The following is a 24931-nucleotide window of genomic DNA, read 5'->3' as shown; positions in this document are numbered from 1 at the left end:
TGTGTGAGACAGACCATGGCTGCTGTGTCATGCTGAAAGCCTGTGAGCTAGCATGCATCACGCTGTCCAGCACCACCTGTAGAGAAAAGGTTACCGAGGCCAAAAAGGTCACTGAGGCCAATCATTTGAAACCTCCAATTAAGAGAACTGGATCCCTATGATCATATGTGCTTCTTACTAGAAAACATGGCACTAATAAATCTCTTTAACTTGCAATATATAAAGAGAACACATGCCTCAGCATGTGGGCGTATAAAGGACATTTGCAAAACAGCCTATAGATATATACATATATAAAATACCAGTCAAAAGTTTGGGCACGCCTATTCCTAGGAGAGTTTTTCTTTATTTTTTACAATTTTATACATTTCACAATAATAACAAAGGCATCAAACTGATCTTATACTTTACATTCTTTTAGCCCTTTGTCTTGATGGAGACCTTCACACTCTTGGAATTCTCTCGCCCAGCTTCACGTGGTAGACACCTGGAATGCTCTTCCAACCACCTTCAAAGAGTTTGCACATATGTTGAGCGCCAGTTTTCCTACAATCCAACAGTTTTCCTACAATCCAACTCAACCCAAACCATCTCTGTTGGGTTTAGGTAGGTGATTCTGCAGGCCAGGTTATCTACTGTCTCATTCTATCACTCTACTAATAATTCTTACACAGACTGCAGGTGTGTGGTGGCTCACTGTCCTGTTGAAAAACAAAGTGATTCCTAATTGGATTTAAGTAGTGCCTATCATTTCATGGTCTCTTAATTGCCGGTGGTATGTAATTGTGTTTGTGTTTTCTCTGCAACAGAATAGCATTGCATCCAGGGTGTCCCAAGCTCACTGTATACTATACACTGAATGAAGCTGTATGAAGATGAATGCATGGATAGATGAATGGTGAATGGATGATGTATGAGAGATTTGCATACAGTAATAGGTTTCTAACTGCTCAAATTCTGCAGGAGATCAATTAATCCATAACATCCTATTACTGATTTTCCTTGGATACCGGCTTCAGTGTTCTCTTCTCTATTGTATCCAATAAATCTGAGGTGTCAGGAGAGGCTAAAATGCGCCAGTCATTAACCATTAAACTGCCCTGTCTGGAAACTAATACAATAACAACAATGTGGGAAGAAAAGCAAAATTACAACGGGTGCTGTCCACTGGTCGAGGTGCTGAATCAGGGCTAAAATGATGACCAAATAAGCCATATTAGCGTAGATTATTTTTGAAAAATACATGGCTGTTTCATATATTTTGTGTGAAACAATATTTAAAATCGGGGGGAAAAATCGAAGAAGAGACGTCAATCATAATCTTCAAATAATCGTAGGACGCCAATTAAAACGGCACGTTAAATGTAACAGTCTACCTTAACATGTTAAGTTGAATGCTAAATAAGTAAATGACTTATACGGTATAAATAAATCCTGGCAATAACAATCGGGAGACACGTGTCAGAAAAAGATCTTTTGTGTAACCAGAGATTCCACTCGTGCACTATTAAAATAGTCCATATCATTTCGTCATCATTTTTTCTTTTTACGTATTCTATAGGCATATGCATCCGGAAACATTTACACTCCACCCCAGCACAAAAAAAGCTCCACTTCCATGCTTCCGGAGCCAAAACATCAGTTAAAGCATCATATTAGCACTTAAGCTCACTTTATTATCAGCATAGGCCTAGTTAAGGATAAGTTATTAGCCTATTAGTTTATTTATTAATAACTCATTAGTTTTGCGAATAATGCATGATATTTCCAGACGGTGCAATGCCATTTATTACGCAAATGCTGGATTTAGTCTTTCAGTAAAAGTTTAAGTTTCCAAATACTCTGCTTTAAGCATCTCAAAGTCAGGCCACAGGAATGCCGATGCCGCTAGCAATGATATCCGAAATTACACCCCAGCGCCACTCAAACCACCGTCCACTAGAGCATAAATGCAGAGCACCAGCATGAGGGACTCTGCGCGGCACATGGGGCATCGGGGAGGATTTTTGGGAGCTTCTCAGTGTATCGCTCTCTTTTTTCCCCACTCCTGCCCAGTAACAGTATCCATAATAGAGAGCTCATAAAGGAACGATGTAGAGACCCTAGAAGACTGTCACTTAACGAGAAGACACCGGTGCTACAACGAAGCCGACCGTCAAAAAACATGTTTGACTCTATGGCACAACAAGACGAATCGAACTACGTGGACCTATATGGTCCGACCGACATTAAAGCAGACGGCGCAAAAACTGTTAAAGTAACTTTTACCGGTGAAGGAAACCAGCTGGCTATATTCAAGCGCAGCAGTAACTCACATTCAACTTCAGAAGATCAAAGCCCAGGCGATCGCGAACCGAACGACGATGTTGCCGATCTCCCCGCTGCAAACTGCGGATTTATCAATGAAAAAGACGTGGGGGGCAACAGAGCAAATGAGATCTTAAGAGATACTACGGGCGCGTTCGAAGCTTCCTCTTCACGTGAAATCCCCGACAAAAGTTACAGGGACTGCCTCGAATTATCCACTGGAAACAGAGACGCGGTTCCAGGATCCCAACTCGTACCCCGAAAGTTCAATCCAGAAACGGGATCTATTAATAAGGAAGCGCTGCAGTACAGTGACATGTATATAAGCAGAAAAGGTGACCCGGTGGAGGGTGTTGGCGTCGTGTTGTCCTATCACCGCATGCCCAGCGCTACGGACGACGAATCTCATTACATTACAACGCATGAAATTCAGCTCTCCGAGCTAGATCATGATGCAGATTATGACTTCGAAACAGGATCCTGTTGGGACATTGAAGACAATAATCTGGCGTGCTCGTTTATTGATTATGCTTCGTTTGACAGTGAAGAAAAGCTAGGTGCAGGACAGGAGAGGAGCCGAGAGCGAGTGAAAAGCAATCAGGTCCATGCTAATAATACGGACAGGCGCGCTACTGGCGGAGCAGCGGTCAGCACTAAGCCTGAAAACGATCTATGTGATATGAACAAATGCGTCAGCTCGGATGAAAGTCTGTCAAAGAACCAAAACGGCAGCGGTAACTGTGCGGGGCAGATTCACTTGTCAATCAAGGCGACTTCCAGAACTATAAATGAGCCTAGCGGTGTCCAAGAAAAGGAAAACATTCGGTGTTATGCCAAGCACCAGGGGGATATGAGTCGCCATGTCTTTAGAAGAGCTGATAAAAAGGCAGAGAAAATCTGTGATAGTGCAAAATGTTTCATTGCGGCCCCCGGACGCTTGCACTTTGGTACCAAAATAAAAGGGAAAGACATAAACGAGTATTCGAGTGGCGCGTCTAGCGCGGTTAGTGAATTGGATGATGCTGATAAAGAAGTGCGCAACTTAACAGCCAGAGCCTTCAGAAGTTTAGCATGTCCGTATTTCGATGCCATCAATTTCAGTACCTCCAGCGAGTCCTCCGCCTCGGAGCACGGGCTGGGAATTAACAGGTGGTCCGCATTTGTTGACCTCAAATATGACATGACACGCGCACGAGAGAAAAATTTAGTCGCCCATAAAAGTGCCACATCAACGTTTGAGATCGATAAGAATGCTGGAAAGGCGATTAAGGGGCTGCCTTTAGCCAACATAAAAGCGCCACAGACTAAAATATTTGATTTGAATGGTAATCTGTCAGACCCCAAAAACGCATCATCTTCCACCAAGAAGATGGAAGTAATGGGGACGTTTGGGAAAGGACGGAGAGGGGTTATAACACTAACGGAAACGTTAAATTTTCGTTGCAATGTGCAAGCAGGGGTCCCCGGAGGCGAAAGACGTGCAAAATTCGCTCAAAATGCAACAGGATCACGTTCCGGAGATGAAGTTACCTGCGTCTTGCCAAGCAGGCGGGGGGGTGAAGCCAGCAGGCAGCCCTGTAACGAAGGGGTGAGCATGGAAGGCGCACACAAGAAAGCCATATTCGCGACGAGCCTTCTCAAAAATGTCATTTCTAAGAAAATGCAGTTTGAGCAGGAGCGCAAGATGGAAAGGGGGGAGATATGCGAACCCTCTCCGGCGCTCTCCCCTTGCTTTTTTTTCAAAGATCACGAAATGCACAAGGAAAAACGAGCGGATGGCGCGAGATCCTTGCAAAGGCAGACCTCGAAATTTTCGGAGGCGGGTTCGGATCTCACGGTTGTGTGTTTGGACGAACTGGCGGACTTGGGGGACAACAATTCGTGCGATCCCAAGGACGACAGTCAGAGAGAAGACACTTTGACTCTTGCATCAGGAACTAATTTAGAGCCCACAAATGAAGCTGGATTCAATACTAAAAAAGGAGCATTCGAAGCCTCCAAAAGCACGTTGCTTCGTAGCCAGAATAGCGCATTCAGATCCTGGAAGGACGGTGAGCAACACTTTGAAAAGGAACATAAAAACGATAAAACTCCAGCGGGAAGACCGCACTCGTCAACCGGCAAACTGGGGAAAACAGACGTAGAGATCGAAGTGGGCGGCAGCAGGTTGACTAAAATGTCGCATTTGTTTGTACCGAGTATACATGTTATGTCCGAGGAGAGGGGGACCGGGACACAGCTGCCGAATATGAAATATTCAACCCGCACAGCCGCGCATCAGACAGAAGAAGACAAAGTGCGCTCGGACAACACTCTATACGTGGCGGACACGGCGAGGAGTGTCGTCACATCGAAGTCTCCAGAAATCAAAATAAGTTTACGGAGCGTGAAAGACAGCAAAGGCAATCCGTTTAACATTGCTAAGCTGCTAACTCCCAATATAGGCTGCAATGCCACCGGCTTGATAAAGACAGCTGATGACTCCAAATGCCAAGCGGTGTCATTAAAGGGAGACGCGGCGGAAAAAGTGCCGCACTTCATGGTCCGAGACATCCGAGATAACAAGAGCAAGCTGCAAACACCAATTCACCAGGTCAGAGACGTGCGGAAATTGGTTAAAAGCTCGTATCACTTTGTTTCTTCAGATGCGAACGAGAGCAAAACTGCCGCTGCCTCAGACGTCCTCGCGGAGCACAACCTTCACAAACCTGGGCCTTCCAGAAACCCGTCGTCGGTTTCACCGATAGTTATTAAATGTCAGTCCGTGAATACAAATAGCAATGTGAAACGATCTGGAAATCTAATAGAGGTGGCCAAACGCAGACCGGCCGATATTACGACGGAGTGGGAAAGGTTGTCCCCTCAAGCGCAGACAGAGGGCGCTGACAGTGTCCCCATACTTGTAAATCCATCAACAAGCAGGGCTGCCTTGGTTACGGCTAAGTTGCTGAACGGTGACCCCTCGGAACCGCCCGTCGAGGGGCAAACTGAAATTGTAAGTTCCAAAAGGAAACAGGATAAGGCTACTGATACAATTGAGAAGAAACCAGAATCCAAAATGGCCAACCAGGTTGCCTTTGAGAAACTACAGGCTGCCGTGAAAACGATGGAGCAACTCTATGTCTTTGACCGGAACGAATGGAAGCGCAAGAGTGAGCCCCAGCCAATCACGGATAGTCATGTGCTCTCCCTCATTGCCAGCGAGGAGCATGGGATTCTGGGTAAAACAGAGCCAGAGGAGGAGGATGCAGGGAACATGAGCTACACAGAAGCTGATGTCCACACCAAGCACTTAAAGAGAAGTGATTCTTACTCAGACATGGAGAGATCCCTGGCAAGCATGTCGACCACGGCACTGCCCCGAGAGGACAGAGAGCAGATGAAAATGCTCCACGTTCCCTTTAGCTGGGAGGAGAAAGATGCACCCAGATCACAATCTCTACACAGTGGAGCACTTGGTAGTAAAAGTGCCTTCACCTTCACGCACAGCCAAAAGGCAGCTGCAAGTGGAGGTAGCACTCGGGGGTCTCAGGTGTGCGCCTCTTCACAAACACCTTTCAGCTCTAAAACATTTGCTCCGAAAGCTGCCAAGGAAACCGCGTCCTTAAAGATATCTCACCGTAAGGCCTCAGTGGAGGAGAGGGAGAAGATAAATAACGATGAGGCAGAGAATTCTGTACTAGCCAACATGTCCGCTGTATCTAACTCGGAGAACTACCTGACCATACCAGTCAAGTCCCACGCTGGCAACGACAAGCCAGCGGCCGCGATGGTGCGAGAGCAAGCCGTGTATACCTTCACGGCGGCTAGGGGGCAGGAGCGGCCCAGCAGTCCCAGCAGGCAGGGCGAGAGTCTGAGCAAGGCCAGCAGACGCAGCAGCAGTAGCCAATCGCCAAAGAGGTCAACAGTGGTCATGGAGACCCGTTCGGCAGACACACCCACCGCTACCATTTACCATCACTCTATACCCATGGCACAGCCCCAGGTGATCTGTTTCTCGTCCGCGCCGGTTCCGCCCACTCCCAGTGACCCGTTCCAGCCAATGCAGCGGAAAATGCTGCTGGACCCCACCACGGGGCACTACTATCTGGTGGACACGCCCATCCAGCCGGCCACCAGGAGACTGTTTGACCCAGAGACGGGGCAGTACGTGGATGTGCCCATACCGCAGCCACCAGTGGCGCCACTGCCCATGCCCATGCCCCCTCTGGCACTCAACCCAGCCACCTACGGCCCCGCCTACATGATCTACCCCAGCTTCCTGCCAGGCCCACCCATCATGCCTGCTCGGCCTCCGCCCACAATCTCTGTGTGCGCCGAATCAGAGTATGTCGATGGGGCCCCTACTAAGAGCCCGCAGGGAGATGTTGCCTACCTGGAGGGGCCGTATTTTAGCCCCACAGGGAAGGCCCTGCAGTCCCAGCATGTCACCACTAGGGGCACCAAAGGGGTCACGAATAGTAAGCCCATCATCAGCATCACCTCACAACAAGGGCCTAGGATCATCGCCCCTCCTTCTTTTGATGGAACCACCATGAGCTTTGTAGTGGAGCACAGGTAAAAGTGTGAGACACCTGACATGTAAGTGACATTCCTCCGCTGTTAAATGCTAACATCCCCTAAAGGTGCTTGCTTTGTGGTGTGCTTCTTGGTAGCTGTTTTCGTGTACTCCTTTAACCAAAAAGTGTTACCAGGATTGTACAAATTATACAGAAAATCTTCTATATATCTTCTATGCATGTCCATTAACACAGTAATACTTTACTTAAAGCAGTCATGTAAATCCATTATAGATACCTTCATAATGCATTGTAATATATTCATAAACCATGAGAAACATGGCTATAAATATTTATCAAAAGGCAAAACGCATTATAGCCATATATATTAGATTATGAATGCTCTATGAAGCTCTCGTCTATAGATTTCTTTAGAATGTATTATAATGGTCAGTATAATTCATTATAAAGGTGTTTGAGAGCATTCATAATGCATAATAGACATGCCGATATTGTGATAGATATGCCTTTTGATAAGTATTTATAGCATGAAGGTATCTATAATGAAAATGGACATTTAATGGACCTTTTAGTCACGTGTTACTGTTAACACATATTAATGTAATATACGGATCCTTTTCACCTGCTATCCTTGTTCAAACCTTTATAGGAAGTCGGTCACAGCCTCGCTGCAAGTTAATTTACTGTATCACATGTGACAGAAATAATCACAAGCAAAACACCTCACGCTGCAGCGAAGATCAACGGTATTATGTGTGTCATTTAATGCAGGCCGAGAAGAGCAGGCCTGTCATTTAGACTATACAGTTACGTTTTATAGTGGTTAATGACTAAATTAAACAGGCCGAGATTATTACTGGGGTTCAGTTTTCAGCTAGATGCTAATATGTCTAATAATAAATGTATCGTAATCTGGTAATATAAAGCATGTGACTTACAGGCAGTAAAATATGGCTTATGCCTTTGGTTAGTATCATCATCAGTAAAAATATTATCCTTTGCATAGTTTAAATGAATCTTTCATGAAAAATAACCTGGCATTTCAGTGTTTTGCGTCATACAGTTAGCATGTATGTCGGTACTGGAGGGGGTACAGCGTGACTAGCAAAAACACGGTTAATTAATATTAAGGAGACATGACCTGTGATTTTGTCCCATTTATGTGACAGAAATGGGCCCTGATATTGTACTTAAAAGGGACCTTAAGCTATGCAATATAATTGTGTGAGAAATTTGCTGATTTGGGTTAAATTATTGGTTGAATAATAAAATAATGGGAATAAAAGTGTTATTAAAGTGCCTGAAAGCTGCCTAGAGAGAGTAGAAGGATCACAGTGAGCTTCGGGCTGTAAACTACTGAACCAACGCATGCATTACATATCACCATACACTGCAATTAACACAGCGTCCTTAAATTTCAGTACCATGCGAATTCCCTCACAGACACGGAGACCTATAAGAATGCTTCCGTCAGGATAAAACACTTTGAGTGGGTGTGTTTGTTTTATCAGCAGAGGATTATGACACAATGAAAAATCAATCAGTTATACTGATTGACTATCAACTTTTATATTCTGTTCTATAGACGTGCGTCACGAGTCACTTTGTGGTAATTTTTCTGAGAGGAGATCGATGAACAGGAAAGGTATCGATGTGGGGAAAAGTGGAAATTAGGTCCTGAGTGTTGGGCTGATATAGATGATTGTGTAATCATACTCGGAAGTGCAAGTGAAGCGAATAGCTCATGACAAACATATATGCTGTCAAGGAGTCGACTAGGCTGAGCTTCCAATGAGTGACCAGTTACCAGTGTAAGTGGTACTGGAGCAGGAGCTACACAGCATCCATTCTCTGGGTACTGGGTACGAATGTCTGGGTTCAGCTGGTGGTTTGTTAGCTCAGATGGGAGTAAGCGGGATGCAGAAGGGTGAACAAAGCCAAATACTTCGGTCTAAAGCAGAGATACCCAATCACAACACAGACGTACAGTGCTAATGAACATAGCTGACGCAACATAACATAAAGCTGTGCGGTTATGACCATAAGTGATACCTGGGACTATAGTTTATTTATCCAAAGCGACATGCAGTTGAGAAAGCAGGGAGAGACAGACCCTGGGGCAGTTGTGGATTGAGGGCCCTGCTCAAGGCCTCAATAGTAAAAATACGGCGATTTGAACCAATAGAATTCTGCTCACACACACACACACACACACTGCCCTAACCCAGTGATTCCCAACCCAGTCCTCGGAAAACCTCGGACAGTCCGCGCTTTTGCTTCCTCTCAGCTCCCAGCCAATCAGGAACACCGAACACCTGATACAGGTGTGCTGGGAGCTGAGGGGAAGCAAAAACGTGGACTGTCAGGGGTCCTCCGAAGACTGGGCTGGGAAACACTGCCCTAACCCACTGAGCCACAAATCACCCCCAGCAAAGCTAATAGCAGGAGTAATATGCAATGTCAAGGTGACAGGGCTGCCCTGGGTCAGGATTCATAGTCTGCCCAGCTGGCCATTTGAGAGATTGAGTAGGTTTTTACTCATAAGCACAGATTCAAATATGGAGAGTGTGACCAACTCCCAAACTTGGTCAGGTAGATTATTCCATAGATCCAAATCATCTATTAGAAAAGACCTTCTGCTGTCAAAAATACAATCACATTATATGGCATAATGCACATGGCAGGATTTCATAAACTCATATATGAAAGTCATTATAGTTGTTATACTTGTTGTATTTCCAGTCAAGTAACAACACAGGCTGCAGTTCCCGATTGGCTGCTTGTGAGTTACAGTGATTTATTAATTATTTTTGCTAAATGTGGCAAGAATGGCATTCAGTGCAAGCACCAGTCTGAGTCATCGCTAGGCCGCGGTTTATTTTAGACGATCCCTCCACTACGTTGTGTTTACTCGTCTATTTCAACGGCGTGCAGTTGTAAATGGCCGTTAATGCGTGCGGGCCGGCCCGTAACCTGAGCCCGCGTGGTTGTTACTAGGCCTAAACCAGACGCAAACAGTTCCATTTTTTTTACAAATCGAAATGCTGGACTCTGATCTTTAAAGGCGTTGGGAGCCTGTTAAAAGGGAGATTCACAGCTGGGTGAAAGGGGACGAGGGGGTCAGTCCAGGTATATAAGCTTCTAACAGGTTTGGATGCTGTTCAACCAAATAGTTACTTCAGCATTAGTTCAAATACACGAACTCGTGGCCATAGGTGGAAATTAGCGGGAGAACATTTCAAACTGGATTTAAGGAAGCACTTCTTTACACAGCGCGTAGTCAGAGTACGGAATAGTCTTCCTGATAACGTAGTGCAAGCTGAATCCTTGGGTTCCTTTAAATCAGAGCTAGATAAGATTTTAACGACTCTGAGCTATTAGTTAAGTTCTCCCCAAGCGAGCTTGATGGGCCGAATGGCCTCCTCTCGTTTGTATAGTTCTTATGTTCTTTTGTCTGTTTTCTGCGTGTGCTATTGCATGTCAGTCAGCTGAGGCATTTAAACCATCAGGGATTATCAAGAGTCTTCGTCAGCCACTCGCTGTCTCCTTCCTGCTTCTGCTGCATGGTGGCACCGACTAAACAGAGAGCAACATCGACACTTTTGTTTTATGCTTGTAGGCTAATTAAATGTACTGGCCTCAAGAAAACATGGTGTTCTTGCACTGTGTTACTTCTGTGCTGTGGATTTTAAAGCGGTTTCTTGCCTTGCATGCGTTCCTTCTTATACCTGACGTTTATGAACGGCATGGGCGCAATAAATGGGGGCATTATGATGATTATAGAATTTGGAACACAATTAGATTAATCTGGGTTGGGGGCCCCAATATGATATGCATTCATGGGGTACCCCTGATAAACAGGCAATTGCAGACTTTTCGTAATGAAGGTATCGCTACAGCATATCAGACAAGTTAATTATAGCAGTGAGGAATAATTTCAGGTAAGAGTAAAACCAGGAGACTGGTGGCAGTGACCAGCATTGCAAGAACCTGCGAGGGTGTTGCTGGTGGGGGGTGTGTGTGTCCCATTAGGATGGAGCTAGGAAGAAAAGGTCAGGCCACACAGAGGTATTTGTTGTGCTGATGCAGGGTGAGTACAGCTGCTGCTGGAGATCAATCTGCTGGAGACGGCAAGAGCCCAGCTTTTTATAGGCCTGGGGAGTAGGAGCGGTGGATGGCGCGTCTGGGTGCCCTCGGCCTCCTGCTGATCCGTAAACAAAGCAGGATCTCCATGTGTCTATCAAGCAAAGCTTCACTACACCATACTTCCTTTGCTGTGTGTGCAGAATTAGTGAGATTACTACATTTTTAAAATATAACTTTATTTTCTTCATCCTATCTCTATCATTATACATTAAAGCAATATTGTCATTTGCGTTGTTTTGTGTTAATGACTGAAGGTGCTAATGAAAGGGTAACATTTTACTTGACAGGGCACAAATAGTTTTTTTATTATTACTTATACATGAATTAACCACAAACTAAGTTTTAGTTACATATTGATCTCATGTTAATTCATTATTAATGAATCGCGATGCACGTTTTAACTCAAGCAGTTACTATATTGGTTACTATATCTGTTAATTCTGTAAACCTCTGTGAACTACTGAAGGAACAAGTCATGAATGACACAAGTGAAATACTGATCTCATGCTTGTTCTTCATTAATGAACTGCGACATCTTTTATCTCAAGCACCAGCTATATTTGTTCACGGTTTGTTCATAATTTGCATTTCAGTAGTAACTGAGTTATTTTTGCCCTGCCCAGTCAAGTGTTACCAATGAAAATTACTTTCCATTTAAGAGTAGGAGTAATGTCATTTTAAAACCATTCTGTTACAAATGCCACCCGCCTTTGTTATTGTGCCGTTATGCTTCAGATCCGAATTTGCACTGGGCTGCATGCTGCGTAGACCTCCTTCCCGGCAAGCTGTTCTGTTTCCTGTCTCCTGTCTCCCTGGTCATCTCACGCCTGTCATTCTGTGTTCCGCACAGAGTCAACTTATGAAGAGTGTGATGTCTCAGGCTTTGGATCTGTTCTCTGCCAATTCCACCGTGGGTGCAGTCAGCTTCCCGTGCTCCTCCACGCCCCCAGCATTACATGTGTTACCCTCCCCCCCTCCACCCCCAAACCAAAGTTCCTTATTTTGTTCTTTTTCACTGCTGTGCGTTTCTTCACTGTGCGTCTTTACAGAAGCTTTTCTGTGATTCACAGATCTTTGCCTCGGATTCCAGATTTATAGACGTCCCGTATCTGTCAAGTTTTTATTGAAATATTTTTGTGGATTTTCCCGCCCCCCCAAGTAACCCCCTCTGCTTAGGCAACTCTTCAGACTTTTCAGCCTAAAATCATGGCACTCATGACACAATCAGAGGGCATCCTGGATCCTGGAACGGTTTAACAGCTGTCAGAAAAACCAGGCCACATGTGGTGTACACCTGCGCTTTTCCTAAGCATCTGCGACACCCTTTACATGTTCCAGTTCATCCTGTGACCCCATGTGACACACGGTCAAAGGCTACTGGAGAGGACCTGAACAAATGTGTGTGTGTGTGTGTGTGTGTGTGTGTGTGTGTGTTTACACGTGTCCATGGTGACGCCATTCTCCTCGACTTCTAATTGTTATGCAGAATGATGGGATGCCTTCCAAACAGACAAAAAATTTTTTTTGACTATATCCAGAGAGGAGACATTTAACTGCACTGAATCCAAGCTCAATAGCTGCCATTTTCTGGGGTTCTTCTGTACCTTAGTCAGCAGTATTACCCAGCAGAGGAAATTTTAACACAGGAAAACATCATTGTACTGATTATTTGGAAATAATTCAGTTTAGCGCCAAGTTACATGTCTGATTGTCCAATATACTCTAGAAAACCAAGCTGGAAGTCTGGTCAGACGTGTCAACACAAAGCTCGTTAAGCCTGATTTGATTCTGCTGTACTTTATACAGTTTATAAAGGTTCCTGCAGATTTAAAAGAAGGGATCTTCTGGAATCCATCTTACGTTTGAGTTTGCTGTTCATTTTTAATTTCGTTACTCTGACTATAGTTATCAGGGCTGTGATGCTGCTGGTCAGCGCTTCTGTACGAATACATTTTGTTGAAGTTTCTTGTGTAAAAAAACATTGTAAGATAAGGTGCCTTGTAAAAGCGCATGCCTGGTGAGCGTATTCCCAGGTTGGACTGTGAGTGTTCCACTTGAAACGTCATGTTGTTACTACCAACATTTTTTTGCATATTTTTAACTGTCTACAAAGCATCGCTTGTGTGAAAGGAAAAGGCAAACATTTATGTAAAAATAATTATAACTGTTTACGATAGGTCCTTTTTGAAGAATTCATACTTCATAGTCTAGACATGTTGCGTAGGTGTATGTGTTGTTTTTATATTTGCCTTTTTTTTCCTTCCAACAGTCCTAATTTAGTGTGAATTACTTCAAAAAAGGGACAGCACATGCACTCATTGTATTAGGCGGGAGTTAATTCAGCATCAAACTCTGATGTTAAACTTTGTTAGATCGTTTTCTCTTGCTTTTGAGACAGAGATATGTAATGTGGAGTTACTGAGTATTAAATTCAACCTAAAGGCAAAAAACAAGTCAAAAAAAGCTAACTTAAAACTGATGATCTTACATGGTCTGTGTGGGATACCCTATGACATGGTAGTCACCATATTACTTATATAATATGCAATGTACATGTGGGGCAAGCTTCAGTGTGTTTAGATACAGATATTCTAATGCACTACAGGCTTTTAGTGGGCGTTCAGTTGATTTTGTCTAAGGTGGATCAACACATATACATCACAGGTTTACAAACGTGGTACACTGCAAAAACCAAAACGCTATGCTATGTAATGCTGCAGGTTTTGCGTGCTGCTGCCCTACAGGCAATGAAAGTGCACATCTATACTTATTTGGTGTGTGTGTGTGTTTTTAAGGCTAATGTAATGTTTGGGTGTGTAAGTATCCATGTGATGGGAGAACAAGGAACGTGGAGATGGCCAGAAGAATGTGTGAACGTGGAGGAGGCAGGCAGGGCTTAATATATGCCCCACGGCCTCAAGGGAAGAAAGGACTGGACAGCGTTCAGGACAGATCACAGGGCAAGGAGGCACATGCAGCCAATGGACTACTGAGAATGTGTGGGTTTGGACTGGGAATCTGTGGGTTTGCTACTGGGAATGAATGTGTTCTGCCAGCAGATGTACATTATGAGAGTTGATGAATAAATGTCATGTACTTTTCCAGTAATTGGGCATTGTTTGTTATGCTTTTAAAGGTCCGTAAACATGGTTTGTGTTATTTTACAGTGGTACTTGACGACAAAACAGTCATTCACAAGAATTTATTTTTCGTCTAAGCAAAATACTGCAGCCTGCAAGGGAGACGCGTTCTCAGCATGCAGCAGGGTCAGCGCTATCCAGAGCAGCCTGCCGCATAGCATGCAAGGGAGACGCATTCTCAGCATGCAGCTAGCGCCAGCGCTATCCAGAGCAGCCTGCTGCATAGCATGCAAGGGAGACGCGTTCTCAGCATGCAGCTAGCGCCAGCGCTATCCAGAGCAGCCTGCCGCATAGCATGCAAGGGAGACGCGTTCTCAGCATGCAGCTAGCGCCAGCGCTATCCAGAGCAGCCTGCTGCATAGCATGCAAGGGAGACGCGTTCTCAGCATGCAGCTAGCACCAGCGCTATCCAGAGCAGCCTGGCTCATAGGGTGCAAGGGAGACGCGTTCTCAGCATGCAGCTAGCACCAGCGCTATCCAGAGCAGCCTGGCTCATAGGATGCAAGGGAGACGCGTTCTCAGCATGCAGCTAGCACCAGCGCTATCTAGAGCAGCCTGGCTCATAGCATGCAAGGGATACGCGATCTCAGCATGCAGCTAGTGCTAGCGCTATCCAGAGTAGCCTGGCACATGGCGTGCAACACGAGGTACTCTAATACAAATAGAGGGACCACAAACCCTGGGTCTGAATTGACAGATGCCCAGAAGCAGTACACTGCTCTCAGTTTCACCTCCTGTGACCCCAGGCAGTCTCCTCCCTCGGTAATCAGAGGTTAGCCGCTCCTGAGCCTTCATCATATGTTCTTGACTATGTTTTAATCATTAAATGAAGATTAAACCATGACTTGTACAAACTGGAATGGGAACCTACAAATATACACATCCAGGGCATAAACATGAGTGTGGTTTGCTACTAAATTTGCATTAAAAATGTACGTTTACATAATTATACTCATATCCACAACTATATGGGTCTCTATAAAGGTATACTATGGGCTATAGCTCAATAAGTACAACACTGTGTTAATGATGTAAAGATCATCGGTTCAGATCCCAGAAAACAATAATACATAATACATGCACAGAATGCTTTTAAATTTAAACCTCAGCATTATTTCAAGGACAGAGGAATAGTCAGATGCAAAGAAAAACTTTATTGATCCCAGGGGTAACACCGCTCAGGCAGCCTGGCTTGGACTGCATCACTTCACATTTCACTTCCTGGTGTGAACAGGACACATCTCGGTGCCCATTGGCCACACGACATGGATACTTCCAGAAGCACACTGTGTATCTCCTACTCCCCGCCCCCGGCTCAAACAAAATCCCCACCAAAAGGCCACCGCCCTCATAAGACCACAGCAGGCTAAGGTGCACCAGTGATATCTGCATGTACTGTTGGAGCTAATCTTACAACACAAACAGCTTACATGTTCATTTGCTCATTGCAGGTCAGAATGTGACCACGTGACCAAAACACTACCAGCTAAAGACCCAGGCAGGTGGACGGTTGTATTTATGAACAAGCATCAGTGTAGAAAAATCCACCTGTATCATAGTAAAAAAAAAGATTCTCAGTGGTGGCTTTGGCAACAATTTATCGTGCTGCTAAACGGCCTTGACTTCTGTAAATCATCTGAAGGCTCTGCTATAGCACTCCCCCACACTTGCTGTGGGTCTATATACAGCCTCCTGCTCTATTATTAGAGGGGGTTATTAACAGAGTGTTTATTCACACACCTGCATGCGCCACTCACACATGCCTGCAACCCCTATGCCAAGCTGAAATCCCCATTAAAAAATAAAGTCTTAACGATTTTCCTGATGGGAGAAAAACAAATTCTATAAACAGGACTGTAAACTGTAGCGGCATCTTAAGTCGGTAGTCCAGTCTTTTTATGTTTAATTTGGGAATACATTGCAGTAGTTGTAGTTTCAGGGTTAAGTCCCAAGGAGCCTGTTCAAGCAGCAGCCTTGTCCAAACTGCTTAATCTCACCTCAGTAAAATATTCAGCTGTATAAATGGGTTAAAAAAAAACATAGGAAACTTTGCATGAAGACTTAAGCAATTAAATGTAAAAACTGCTCCTTGATGTTGCGTTTTTATAGAGAACTGTCAATTTCGCATGCATCATTTTGAAAATGAAAATATGTGTCATTTTGTGGTGACTTTGCCGGTGGGAGGGTGGATGTTATACGAGATTTTTATTTGCCATTTGTGCATAAAACCAACATTCCAGGCATTGGAATTCTTGTGCGGAGCTCTCCGAGTCAAGTAAATGAAAAACTTATTTACAGGAAAAGATGGTAATATCTACACAAAGAAACTGAAATATAATTACTAATCAAGAACCTCCAGCTATGATCTTTTAAAACCCTTATCCCAAATCAGTGGTGGTTACAAAGGACTATTTATTACTGATATTTTCAAAATATAGGGTCCGTTCCTTCCTATGTGACGAGCCACTGAGATTTTTGTGGGGTGAAGCAAATTTAGGAAGAGCCTACCTGCACAGATGCCTCTTTGGATTTCCGCCTACAAGACGGAAATGTACAGTTGAGTTCACAGCCTCGTGAAATCCTGGAACGCATGCTGGAATTCAAAACGGACATAAGGGAATGAAGCAATGTTTTTTTGTAATATGAAAAAAATACAGTAATTAATACAGCTGGTGGTAAAATAAATCATTATGCTGCTAAATTACAAAATGCCAGTCCCTCTATTTTCAATCACTCGTCCTTGTCAGGGTCACAGGTATAAAATATAATTGAATAGGTTTTGTTCTCTGTTGGCTGACTAACATAAAAAGAGTTATCCACATATTATGCTAAGCCTGCATCAGACCTGTTCAGTAATTAAGAGCTAAAGTTAATGGCATTCTAGGGATTGCTGTAATTTCAGTGCTGTTTCTCTACAGCACATAGCAGTCATTCTTACGTTGTGTTGGGAGCCGCTGTGGGAGGCTGCCATTGCTACCAGACTCTCTTACACTAACTCAGCTTGCCAGTCCCCTCCCTCGCCCACACCATAGGCCAACACAGACGCACACACTCCCAGTACACCCAGTCCACCTGAGGCCTAGCTCAGAGAGCCAAACCTGCCGAGAGCCTCAGGTCATCGCCAGGCAGGCTGTGTTTTGGAAAGACTTGTTGTGTAAAGCAACCCCCCCCCCCCAACTACTAGCCAGGCCAATGGAACTATGCCCTGCCTATAATGCAGGGTGAAAATTCCCTCTGACACCTTACACTGCAACCCCCTCCCCCCCAACCAAGAGGGCTTGAGAGTAACGGTATGAAAATCAATACCGCAATATCAATTCTTTCGATCTAAATGTTTCATTTGGAGATTTGATTTTAACATTAAAATCTCATTTTTTTTTAGCTGCTAATTTAAATGTTTATATTCATACAACAGGACATAAACTACGTGCAGGTAGAGGAATACTTTCAGAGTCTCAAATATGAGTGAAAGGAACAACCAATCCCCCAGCACATCCCTCCAAAATTCATGACAATCAGCACCCCCAATAAAGTTTACTGTCAAGGTTGGGCTACCACCAGATATCGGTGTAGGGATCATATATCAATATAGGCCAGAGGTGGAAAGTTCAGGTCCAAGAGAGTAAAAATCCAGACCAAGGTTTTCTTTCAACCAACTGGTTCAGTACTCCAATGCAGCAGAGAGGGTACAGAGATATTTAAACAGAAATGAATACAGAATAAACCGAGATAGCGCTACACCGTAGCAGTTTCTGTAATGTTCCTCAAAGTTTGTCAAATTTGGTCCAAGGTAAATGACGTGGTACTTGAACAGTTATTTCAGCTAATGGCATTGTAGTGATGTTCGATTCTACAAGATTTGGTATCGATCCGATACCAAATAAATATGTTTCGCTGATACAGATAGCTACTTTTTTGCGTCATCAAATTGCTGAAGGTGTTTTTGTGATTTTCTTTATTAATTAGTTAAAACCCAGGACAGAATTTAAGCAAAGTTTATGAGGAAATAAATACTGTAGTGCGGATTTACCGGCGGCTAGCGCGGCATGTTGGACTGATGCCAAGCTCGTAAATAGTTCTCTGTAATCGCTTGTGTGATTTTAAATGTGCTATGCGAGTATGTCAAGTATAGTGGTTAATGTTTATTGCTGTACGTGGTGTGTGTGTACGTGTGCGTGCGTCCACCGTGTGTATGAGGAGTAAACGGGGCGACGAGCACAGTGGGCAGTGACATGGGTGGTATCGGGTGATTAAACCCCGAACTATCTCTGCTGTTTAATTATTGCGAGCATGGCTCAGCGACCCACTATCACAATACCTCATTATAAATATTATACTGTCTGTGTGTGTGCGCGCGCGCAAGTGAACCTGTCTGCACCGCTGAGTCACGTGACAGCCGGGTGACAATTGAGAGCAGAAGCGCTTACACAGACAGCCGCAATGCATTCAGGAGAGAAATAACATTATTATGGATACTTGGATCGATCCGCCCATCACTAGTGCATGGATCTTGATAAGTATATGGGAATGACTATACAATTCTATGCTGTTAGCAGGAAGCCATCAACAATTTTTCCTTAATTTTTGTAATTGTATCTCATCAAAAATCGTCTATATTAAAATTATTGGGTTAAGTGTCGGCGTAAAATAATTATTTTAATAATACAACATCTACTTACCCACTTTGACCTTACAACAATGGCGATTTGTATATCTCCGTCTTTTTTTTCTTTGCCGTGACTCGTGGATTCGTGACGAAATAAAAGGCGCATTTTGATGACGATGTATTAGCGACACGTGTGGAGAGATGGCAAGTTCGTGTTGTGAAAGATAGTTATAAGGTAATTTTACTACAGAAATTACCAAATGCATCAAACGAACATTTTTTCTAACATCTTTTCAAACAGGAATATTATCCGTCATTAAATATTGTACTCGAATTTAAAGCACCAGCGTAATATGGTAAAGTCTGAATTCACAACTTTCACTACCTTTCAGTTAACAAGTTTCTGTTTGGTAAATATACTTGTACAATACAAAAGCCTACCAAAATACTTCCATAACAGACGGTCAGAGGAAAATGACATGCTCTGTCATGCTCTGTTAGTTCCTTTGGTTTAATTACGATGGTAAGAGAACCATTTGTCTTAACGAATAAGGATTTTTATATTGCCAGTTAGTGTCATAGAACTATATGTGGTAAATTTCAGTAATTTTTCGTGCTAAGTAGCGATAGCATTAGTTAGTATAGTGAATAATTTTACGGCTAATTATATAAACTCTTGTATAAATATTTTAATCATTTGAAATATGTGTAAAGAACACTTTAAAAACTGCATTGTCGTTTAATCAAACAATTTTTCATGCAGATTTTTCGCTTAATATATAAGGCGGCAGTGACTAAGTATGTCGAGTGATACGCGTGACTGCGCGCAGCCCGAAGCGGAGCGGCGTGGTTCTGAGGGGGGTAACACGGTAGAGGCCGCGGAGGACCCCGAAGGACAGGCCGCAGAAAAGGAGGCGGAAAGCGGCAGCCAAGCAAACGGGACGGAGCCCCTGTCAAAGAGACAGAGGAAGCGGCTGCTGAGGCACCAGCAATGGGAGGAGCAGAGGGACCTCCGCAAGTAATACTTTGATTACTGTGCTGCTGTCTTAATTTTTAACACTTCTGAGTTTTTAACCAAATTTTATTCCATGCACTGTTAGAAAAAGAGTACCAGGTTATAGCTTTGCTTGTCAGTGGGGCTGTACCCTCAGGGGTCTGCCAATTGTACCCTAGCTGCAGGTAAATGTACCTTTTCATATAATACAAGGTACAGAAGTGGACTCTGGGGAACATCCCCAATATTCAAACAGCATTATGTACCCACAGTGGTACAAAAATGTTCCTCATAGTCCGCTTCTGTATCATACAAGGTATAATTACTTAGAGCAGGATTATGCAACTCACGGTCAAGGTCCGGTCCCTGCTGATTTTCCAGCCTTCCTTCACCTGTAAGCCAGATGTGAAGCCTCTGGCCAATCAGAATCAGTCATTATTAGACTGCCTACCTGGGAGAATTGAAAACACGGCCTGGATTTGGAATCGAGGTCCAGAGTTGAATAGCCCTGACCAACAGGGTACAGTGAGGAGCAAATGTAGAAATTGGTACTCTTTTTGACAGTGTACTGCCTGATTTTATTTTCTAGCTTCACCATTACAGTTTTGTGAAAAACCATATATAGCAGGCCAGGTGTAGATTCTGGTCATCCTAACCATGCAGCCGTCGTTTTTGTGTGTCTGGGAAGGCAGAGGCGCAAGGAGAGAAAGCAGAAAAGGCGGCTGGGGCGCCCCCCGCAGGCGGAGGATGGGGTGGAGTGGGTGCGACGCAAGCGGCTGTGCCGGGAGGCCACACCCAGCAGCCTCCGTTTGGTGGTGGATTGCAGCTTCGACAGTCTCATGACATTGAAGGTGACTGCAGGTCATGGGGGTGGGATTCCAGTGCTGAAGGCTCCCTAGCAACAATCTGTCTGGTATTCTCCACCACCCTGGCATGTAATTGTCATTCTGCATGCTGGAATGGTCAATTTATTGATGTTAAATAATAATGGCATTGAAGGGGCTTGGAGTTTGACTTTAATTTTCTTTTTTTTGGGGGGTGGGGCGATTTTAGGATGTTAAGAAACTCCACAAGCAGATCCAGAGGTGCTATGCTGAAAACAGGAGAGCTTTACACCCTGTGCAGGTCAGCTTGCATCCCAATCAGTGTCCAGGTTGTCCTCAGCAGTTGAGTGAATCATATTTAAATTATGAGCAAAGGACTACCCCCTTCAAATGCAGATGTCTGTCTTTCCTCAGTTCTATCTGACCAGTCATGGTGGACAGTTAAAGCAGAATATGGACGAGAATGACAAAGGATGGGTGAACTGGAAGGTAAGCGCTCCTGCTGGGTTCCTTTCCATCTGCAACTCTTCAGTTCTTGTTGAGATTGCAGAAATATTCTGTTTGATACCTGGTAACCTGTTGTGTTTAGTTTTTGTTGGATTTTATACTGGGGTTTTGGACACTTGCTAAATAGCAGTTGAAATGTAAGTGTCTTTAATCAACTCTGTGTGGAGCTACAGTCACCACAAAGGTTTGTACTTGTAGCTGCAGTTAAAAACACTGGGCGCTTTCACGCCGAAGTTCCAGAACCTGAGTTCTGGTTACAAGTTCCTAGGCTATCTCACCTGGGAACTTTTGCAGTTCCTGGCCAATTTCATGTGTTGCTTTCATATCACACAACAGTAACTGGGACCTTTATGCTAAATATTAAGACGCATCAATCGATCGCAATCATAATGAGATGCAGTCTGTATCGTATTTATACGACCCACAAGGTGTTTATAGCTAATTATGACCAGCAGACAGCTCTTTCACTTACCTCAGAATAGATAACGATGTAACAGTATTCTGCCAAGTGCTGGCGATTTTCACCATTGGCAACGGCAATATTAGACAAAAGTATACAGCCGCACCTCTACTTATGAACTTTCAATTTATGAAGAGGATTGTAAGTCCAAATTGTGTTCCCTGGGCTCCTGTTTCCTGTCCAACATTTTTTTATTTTTTTTTTTCTGTGCGCCTAGTACGACTTCTGTCCACTACTCCCGCCGCGCAGCAGCGTAGCGTGCGTACTCCCAGCATCCTAGTTGTTTGTACTTGCGTATACCCTTAAAATTATGTTGAATAACGACTTACGAACATTTCAAGTTATGAACAGCTGTTCGGAACGTAACTCATTCGCAAGTAAAAGAGCTTGTGTATTAGTTATTGGTCGTGTTTTACAATGCAGAAATATGGAGACATGAGTAGAAAGATTGTGGTACAAAAATAATTCCATCTGCTCAATTTTTGCTCTTCTGCATCTCTCTTCCCTGCACTTCTGTGTAACTTCCAAGTTATACCCCCCCCCCCCCCCCCCACCCCCATTCCTTGAAAACCTGATCTGATTGCAGACCTTTTTGGAGTACTGTAACTGAAGATTGAGCATTTGATGACACTGGAACATGCCTTGCAGTAAAATGAAATTAACACCTGTGACACTCTTGTACTACACCCACCCCCCTTCCCGTCAGGACATCAACATCAGGCCAGAGCAATTCCACCAGGTCATCAGCAAAGAGGAGGTGGTGTACCTTACTTCGGACTCTCCCAACGTGCTGACGGAGCTGGATGAGAGCAAGGCCTATATCATTGGCGGTCTCGTTGACCACAACCACCACAAGGTAGATGTTGCCCATGTGAGGGACTGGGAATACCGGGAAAATGGTCTGTATTAGGTGGAATATGAAACATACCTAAAGTGCCTGCCTTCTTTGTGCGTTTGTGCCCCAGGGGATTACCTTCCAGCGAGCTCAGGAGCTTGGGATTGACCACGCCCAGCTCCCACTGGGAAGCTTTGTCAAGATGAACAGCCGCAAGGTGCTGGCTGTTAACCATGGTGAGTTCCTCTGCTAGCTACAGTTTTCCACCAAGGACTGAATGTTAAGAATTTCACTCTGAACACGTTTTGTAATGTGACCTTCTGTCCTTCCTGCAGTTTTTGAGATCATACTGGCATACTTGGAAAAAAGGGACTGGCAGCAGGCCTTCTTCACTATCTTGCCCCAGAGAAAAGGGGCCATTCCCTTGGAACAGGAGGGCGGCGCTGATGGGCAGAAAGAGCAGGAGCAAGATTCGGACAGTGACTCTGACTCGGCCCTGGGAATAGAGGAAGAGACCAGTACAAAGGAGGTACAGGAAAGCAAATGCAGAAAGTCTGAGGACGGTCCCATCCAATCGGGACAGGCCAGCGCTGAAGGAAGCGCCGCGTAGAACAATCAGGGAAACTGAGCTTCAAGTTCTTTCCATTTTTATTTTAAATTCTGTATTCTGTTTGTCATTTTTAAGCCTCCCCCCTGATATGATGGGGTCACAGTGGCCTTATTAAAAACTTCTGAGTACTTGACGCACATCATATGCATGTTGTCATTGTACATTTTAAAAGGAAAGCATAAAAACATTTACAATATGTTGTGTTGCAAAGAAACTCTGAACTTATCCAAGATAAGTCCAAAATGTGACGGATCTTTTCTTTACCCACATCTTCCTCCTGCTTAATCCATCCATTTGTCTGCAGAAGCTCCAGTGTATCCTCATGTCCCCCTTCCTTGGCTGATCCCGCAGCTGCTTGTATTCTGCATGCGTCACAGCTTGCCACATCTTTGTGTGCTTCCTGCAGCTTGCCACCAGGTACTCAATCCCCTTGTCATGCAGAGTACCCTCTTCCAGGAGAGCTGACAGTTTGTAGATACTAAACACCAAAGCGCCGCCTTAGGTTACCGAAACGTATGACTTGATCAGTGCCTTTTTCTTTTAACCTACGCAAGTGACATTACTATGAATCTTTCCTGTAGCTGCATTTTTTTTGTTTGTTTTTTTGTTTTAACACTTGATGGTGTTAAGGTGACTTACACTGGTAGAAATGACAAAAGCCCGCCTTGGCAGATGAGGTTACTGGCTCTCTGGCTGTAGTACGTCCTGCCTATTTCTGACCCTTGATCACCATCCTGCTTTTTCACCCATCAATGCTGCTTTAAGTTGGCTGTTGGCTGGCTGAGCTCAAGTAACCCCAAGTCAAGGTCAACGGAGATAAACTCGCACTGTCAAGCTCACCACAAAGAGCAGTGGGTATCTGCTGCTAAGCTTATCCCGACTGCCTTGCTGTTGCTACATCATCATACATATCTAATGTATTATTATTCTGGAATGACAGCAAAATTCAAGGCAACAATGTTGCCTTAAAGCCCAAGTGATCACCAGGTTGGTTTAGGTTCTTGCAATGTTAGTCTGCATTTCGGCGGGCACTCTGCTGGGTTATCAGGCTTAAGAGTTTTTTTTTTTTTTTTTAAACATGATCCTATGTAAAGACAGTTCAGTGGATGGTGTTTTTGAATGTGATGTACAAAATTAATAGTTTGGGTGTTATTTCTCATTTTATTCTGAATGCTATTTTTATGAATAAAAATTGTTATGAGTAAATAGCATTAACAGCCACATTGTATCCCATTCTATTGTGTCTGTACCAGCAAAGCTGGTGTGATGAACCTGAAGCCAAAAAAGTATGCTTTTGGATGTGTATCAGTGGCCGCATGACCTAAACACAGCAGAGATGGTTTGGGAGGAGTCTGACCAGAGTGAAGGAAAACTGGCCAATGAGTGCTCAGCATATATGTGGGCCCTCCTTCAGGGCAGCTGGAAAAGCATCCCAGGAGGCCACCTCAAGGAAATGTCATAGAGGAAAAGGCAGGGTTAGCCAACATCTGGAACAAATGGGGTTAAGGGCCAAACTCAATGGCCCAATGGTGGGATCACTTTGCTGACCCAGGGATTTGAACCAACAACCTTCTGAGTCCCACAGACGTCTGGTCCAACCCACAGAGCTGCCCCTCCCCCAACAAATTTTTTTGGGTCAGTGCATAATTCCATATACTGTCACAGAAAAAAATTAGACTACTGCAGTTTCACTTAATCCATCATTTTATGGGTGTACGTGTGTGTGTGTATAGACACACACACACACACACAAGGGACTATACAATTGCACTCCATCAATGTTCTATAGTAACGAAGTAATAATACTTCACTACTGTACTCAAGTATGTTTTGGGAGCTTTTCTTGAGTTTTTTTGTCAACTTTCACTTTTACTTCACTACATTTCCTAATTTAATCGCATACTTTTACTTTTTTTATTTTCAGAGCGGAGTGTAGTTACTCATTACAAAAATCAAATTAGATTTGGTATTTTCTCAGCTGC

At 44.0% G+C, this 24931-nt stretch overlaps 2 protein-coding genes and 1 long non-coding RNA gene across 9 annotated transcripts; 2 read left to right on the top strand and 1 right to left on the bottom strand.

Moving 5' to 3' along the window:
- Positions 1–3: 3 nt before the first annotated feature.
- Positions 4–18859, bottom strand: LOC125705139 (uncharacterized). Its single transcript, XR_007381442.1, has 3 exons — positions 18793–18859; positions 16622–16706; positions 4–508 (listed from the first exon to the last, which is right to left on the bottom strand). It is a non-coding gene; the product is annotated as an uncharacterized LOC125705139 (long non-coding RNA).
- c12h4orf54 (chromosome 12 C4orf54 homolog) lies at positions 1683–14081 on the top strand. 4 transcript variants are annotated; one of them, XM_048971489.1, is made up of 3 exons: positions 1683–6864; positions 11824–11883; positions 12044–14081. In XM_048971489.1, the coding sequence occupies exons 1-2, from the start codon at positions 2165–2167 to the stop codon at positions 11834–11836; spliced, it is 4713 nt and encodes a 1570-aa protein (XP_048827446.1). In that variant the 5' UTR covers positions 1683–2164; the 3' UTR covers positions 11837–11883; positions 12044–14081. The 4 variants fall into 4 exon arrangements, 3 of the variants coding, with proteins under 3 accessions (XP_048827446.1, XP_048827445.1, XP_048827447.1); XR_007381439.1 differs by having other exon boundaries at positions 1684–6888; XM_048971488.1 differs by having other exon boundaries at positions 11824–14081.
- trmt10a (tRNA methyltransferase 10A) lies at positions 18843–24170 on the top strand. Of its 4 annotated transcripts, none has more exons than XM_048971512.1 (8): positions 18843–18945; positions 19485–19737; positions 20402–20564; positions 20767–20838; positions 20952–21026; positions 22211–22360; positions 22470–22575; positions 22675–24170. In XM_048971512.1, the coding sequence occupies exons 2-8, from the start codon at positions 19520–19522 to the stop codon at positions 22947–22949; spliced, it is 1059 nt and encodes a 352-aa protein (XP_048827469.1). In that variant the 5' UTR covers positions 18843–18945; positions 19485–19519; the 3' UTR covers positions 22950–24170. The 4 variants fall into 4 exon arrangements, with proteins under 4 accessions (XP_048827469.1, XP_048827468.1, XP_048827471.1 ...); XM_048971511.1 differs by having other exon boundaries at positions 18884–18954; positions 19483–19737; XM_048971514.1 differs by lacking the exon at positions 18843–18945 and adding an exon at positions 18947–19075 and having other exon boundaries at positions 19483–19737.
- Positions 24171–24931: the final 761 nt, after the last annotated feature.

This window comes from Brienomyrus brachyistius, chromosome 12 (assembly GCF_023856365.1).
Source record: "Brienomyrus brachyistius isolate T26 chromosome 12, BBRACH_0.4, whole genome shotgun sequence".
Lineage (NCBI taxonomy): Eukaryota > Metazoa > Chordata > Actinopteri > Osteoglossiformes > Mormyridae > Brienomyrus > Brienomyrus brachyistius.
The sequence above is the reverse complement of the archived record's forward strand: the minus strand, read 5'-3'. Positions and strand labels throughout refer to the sequence as shown.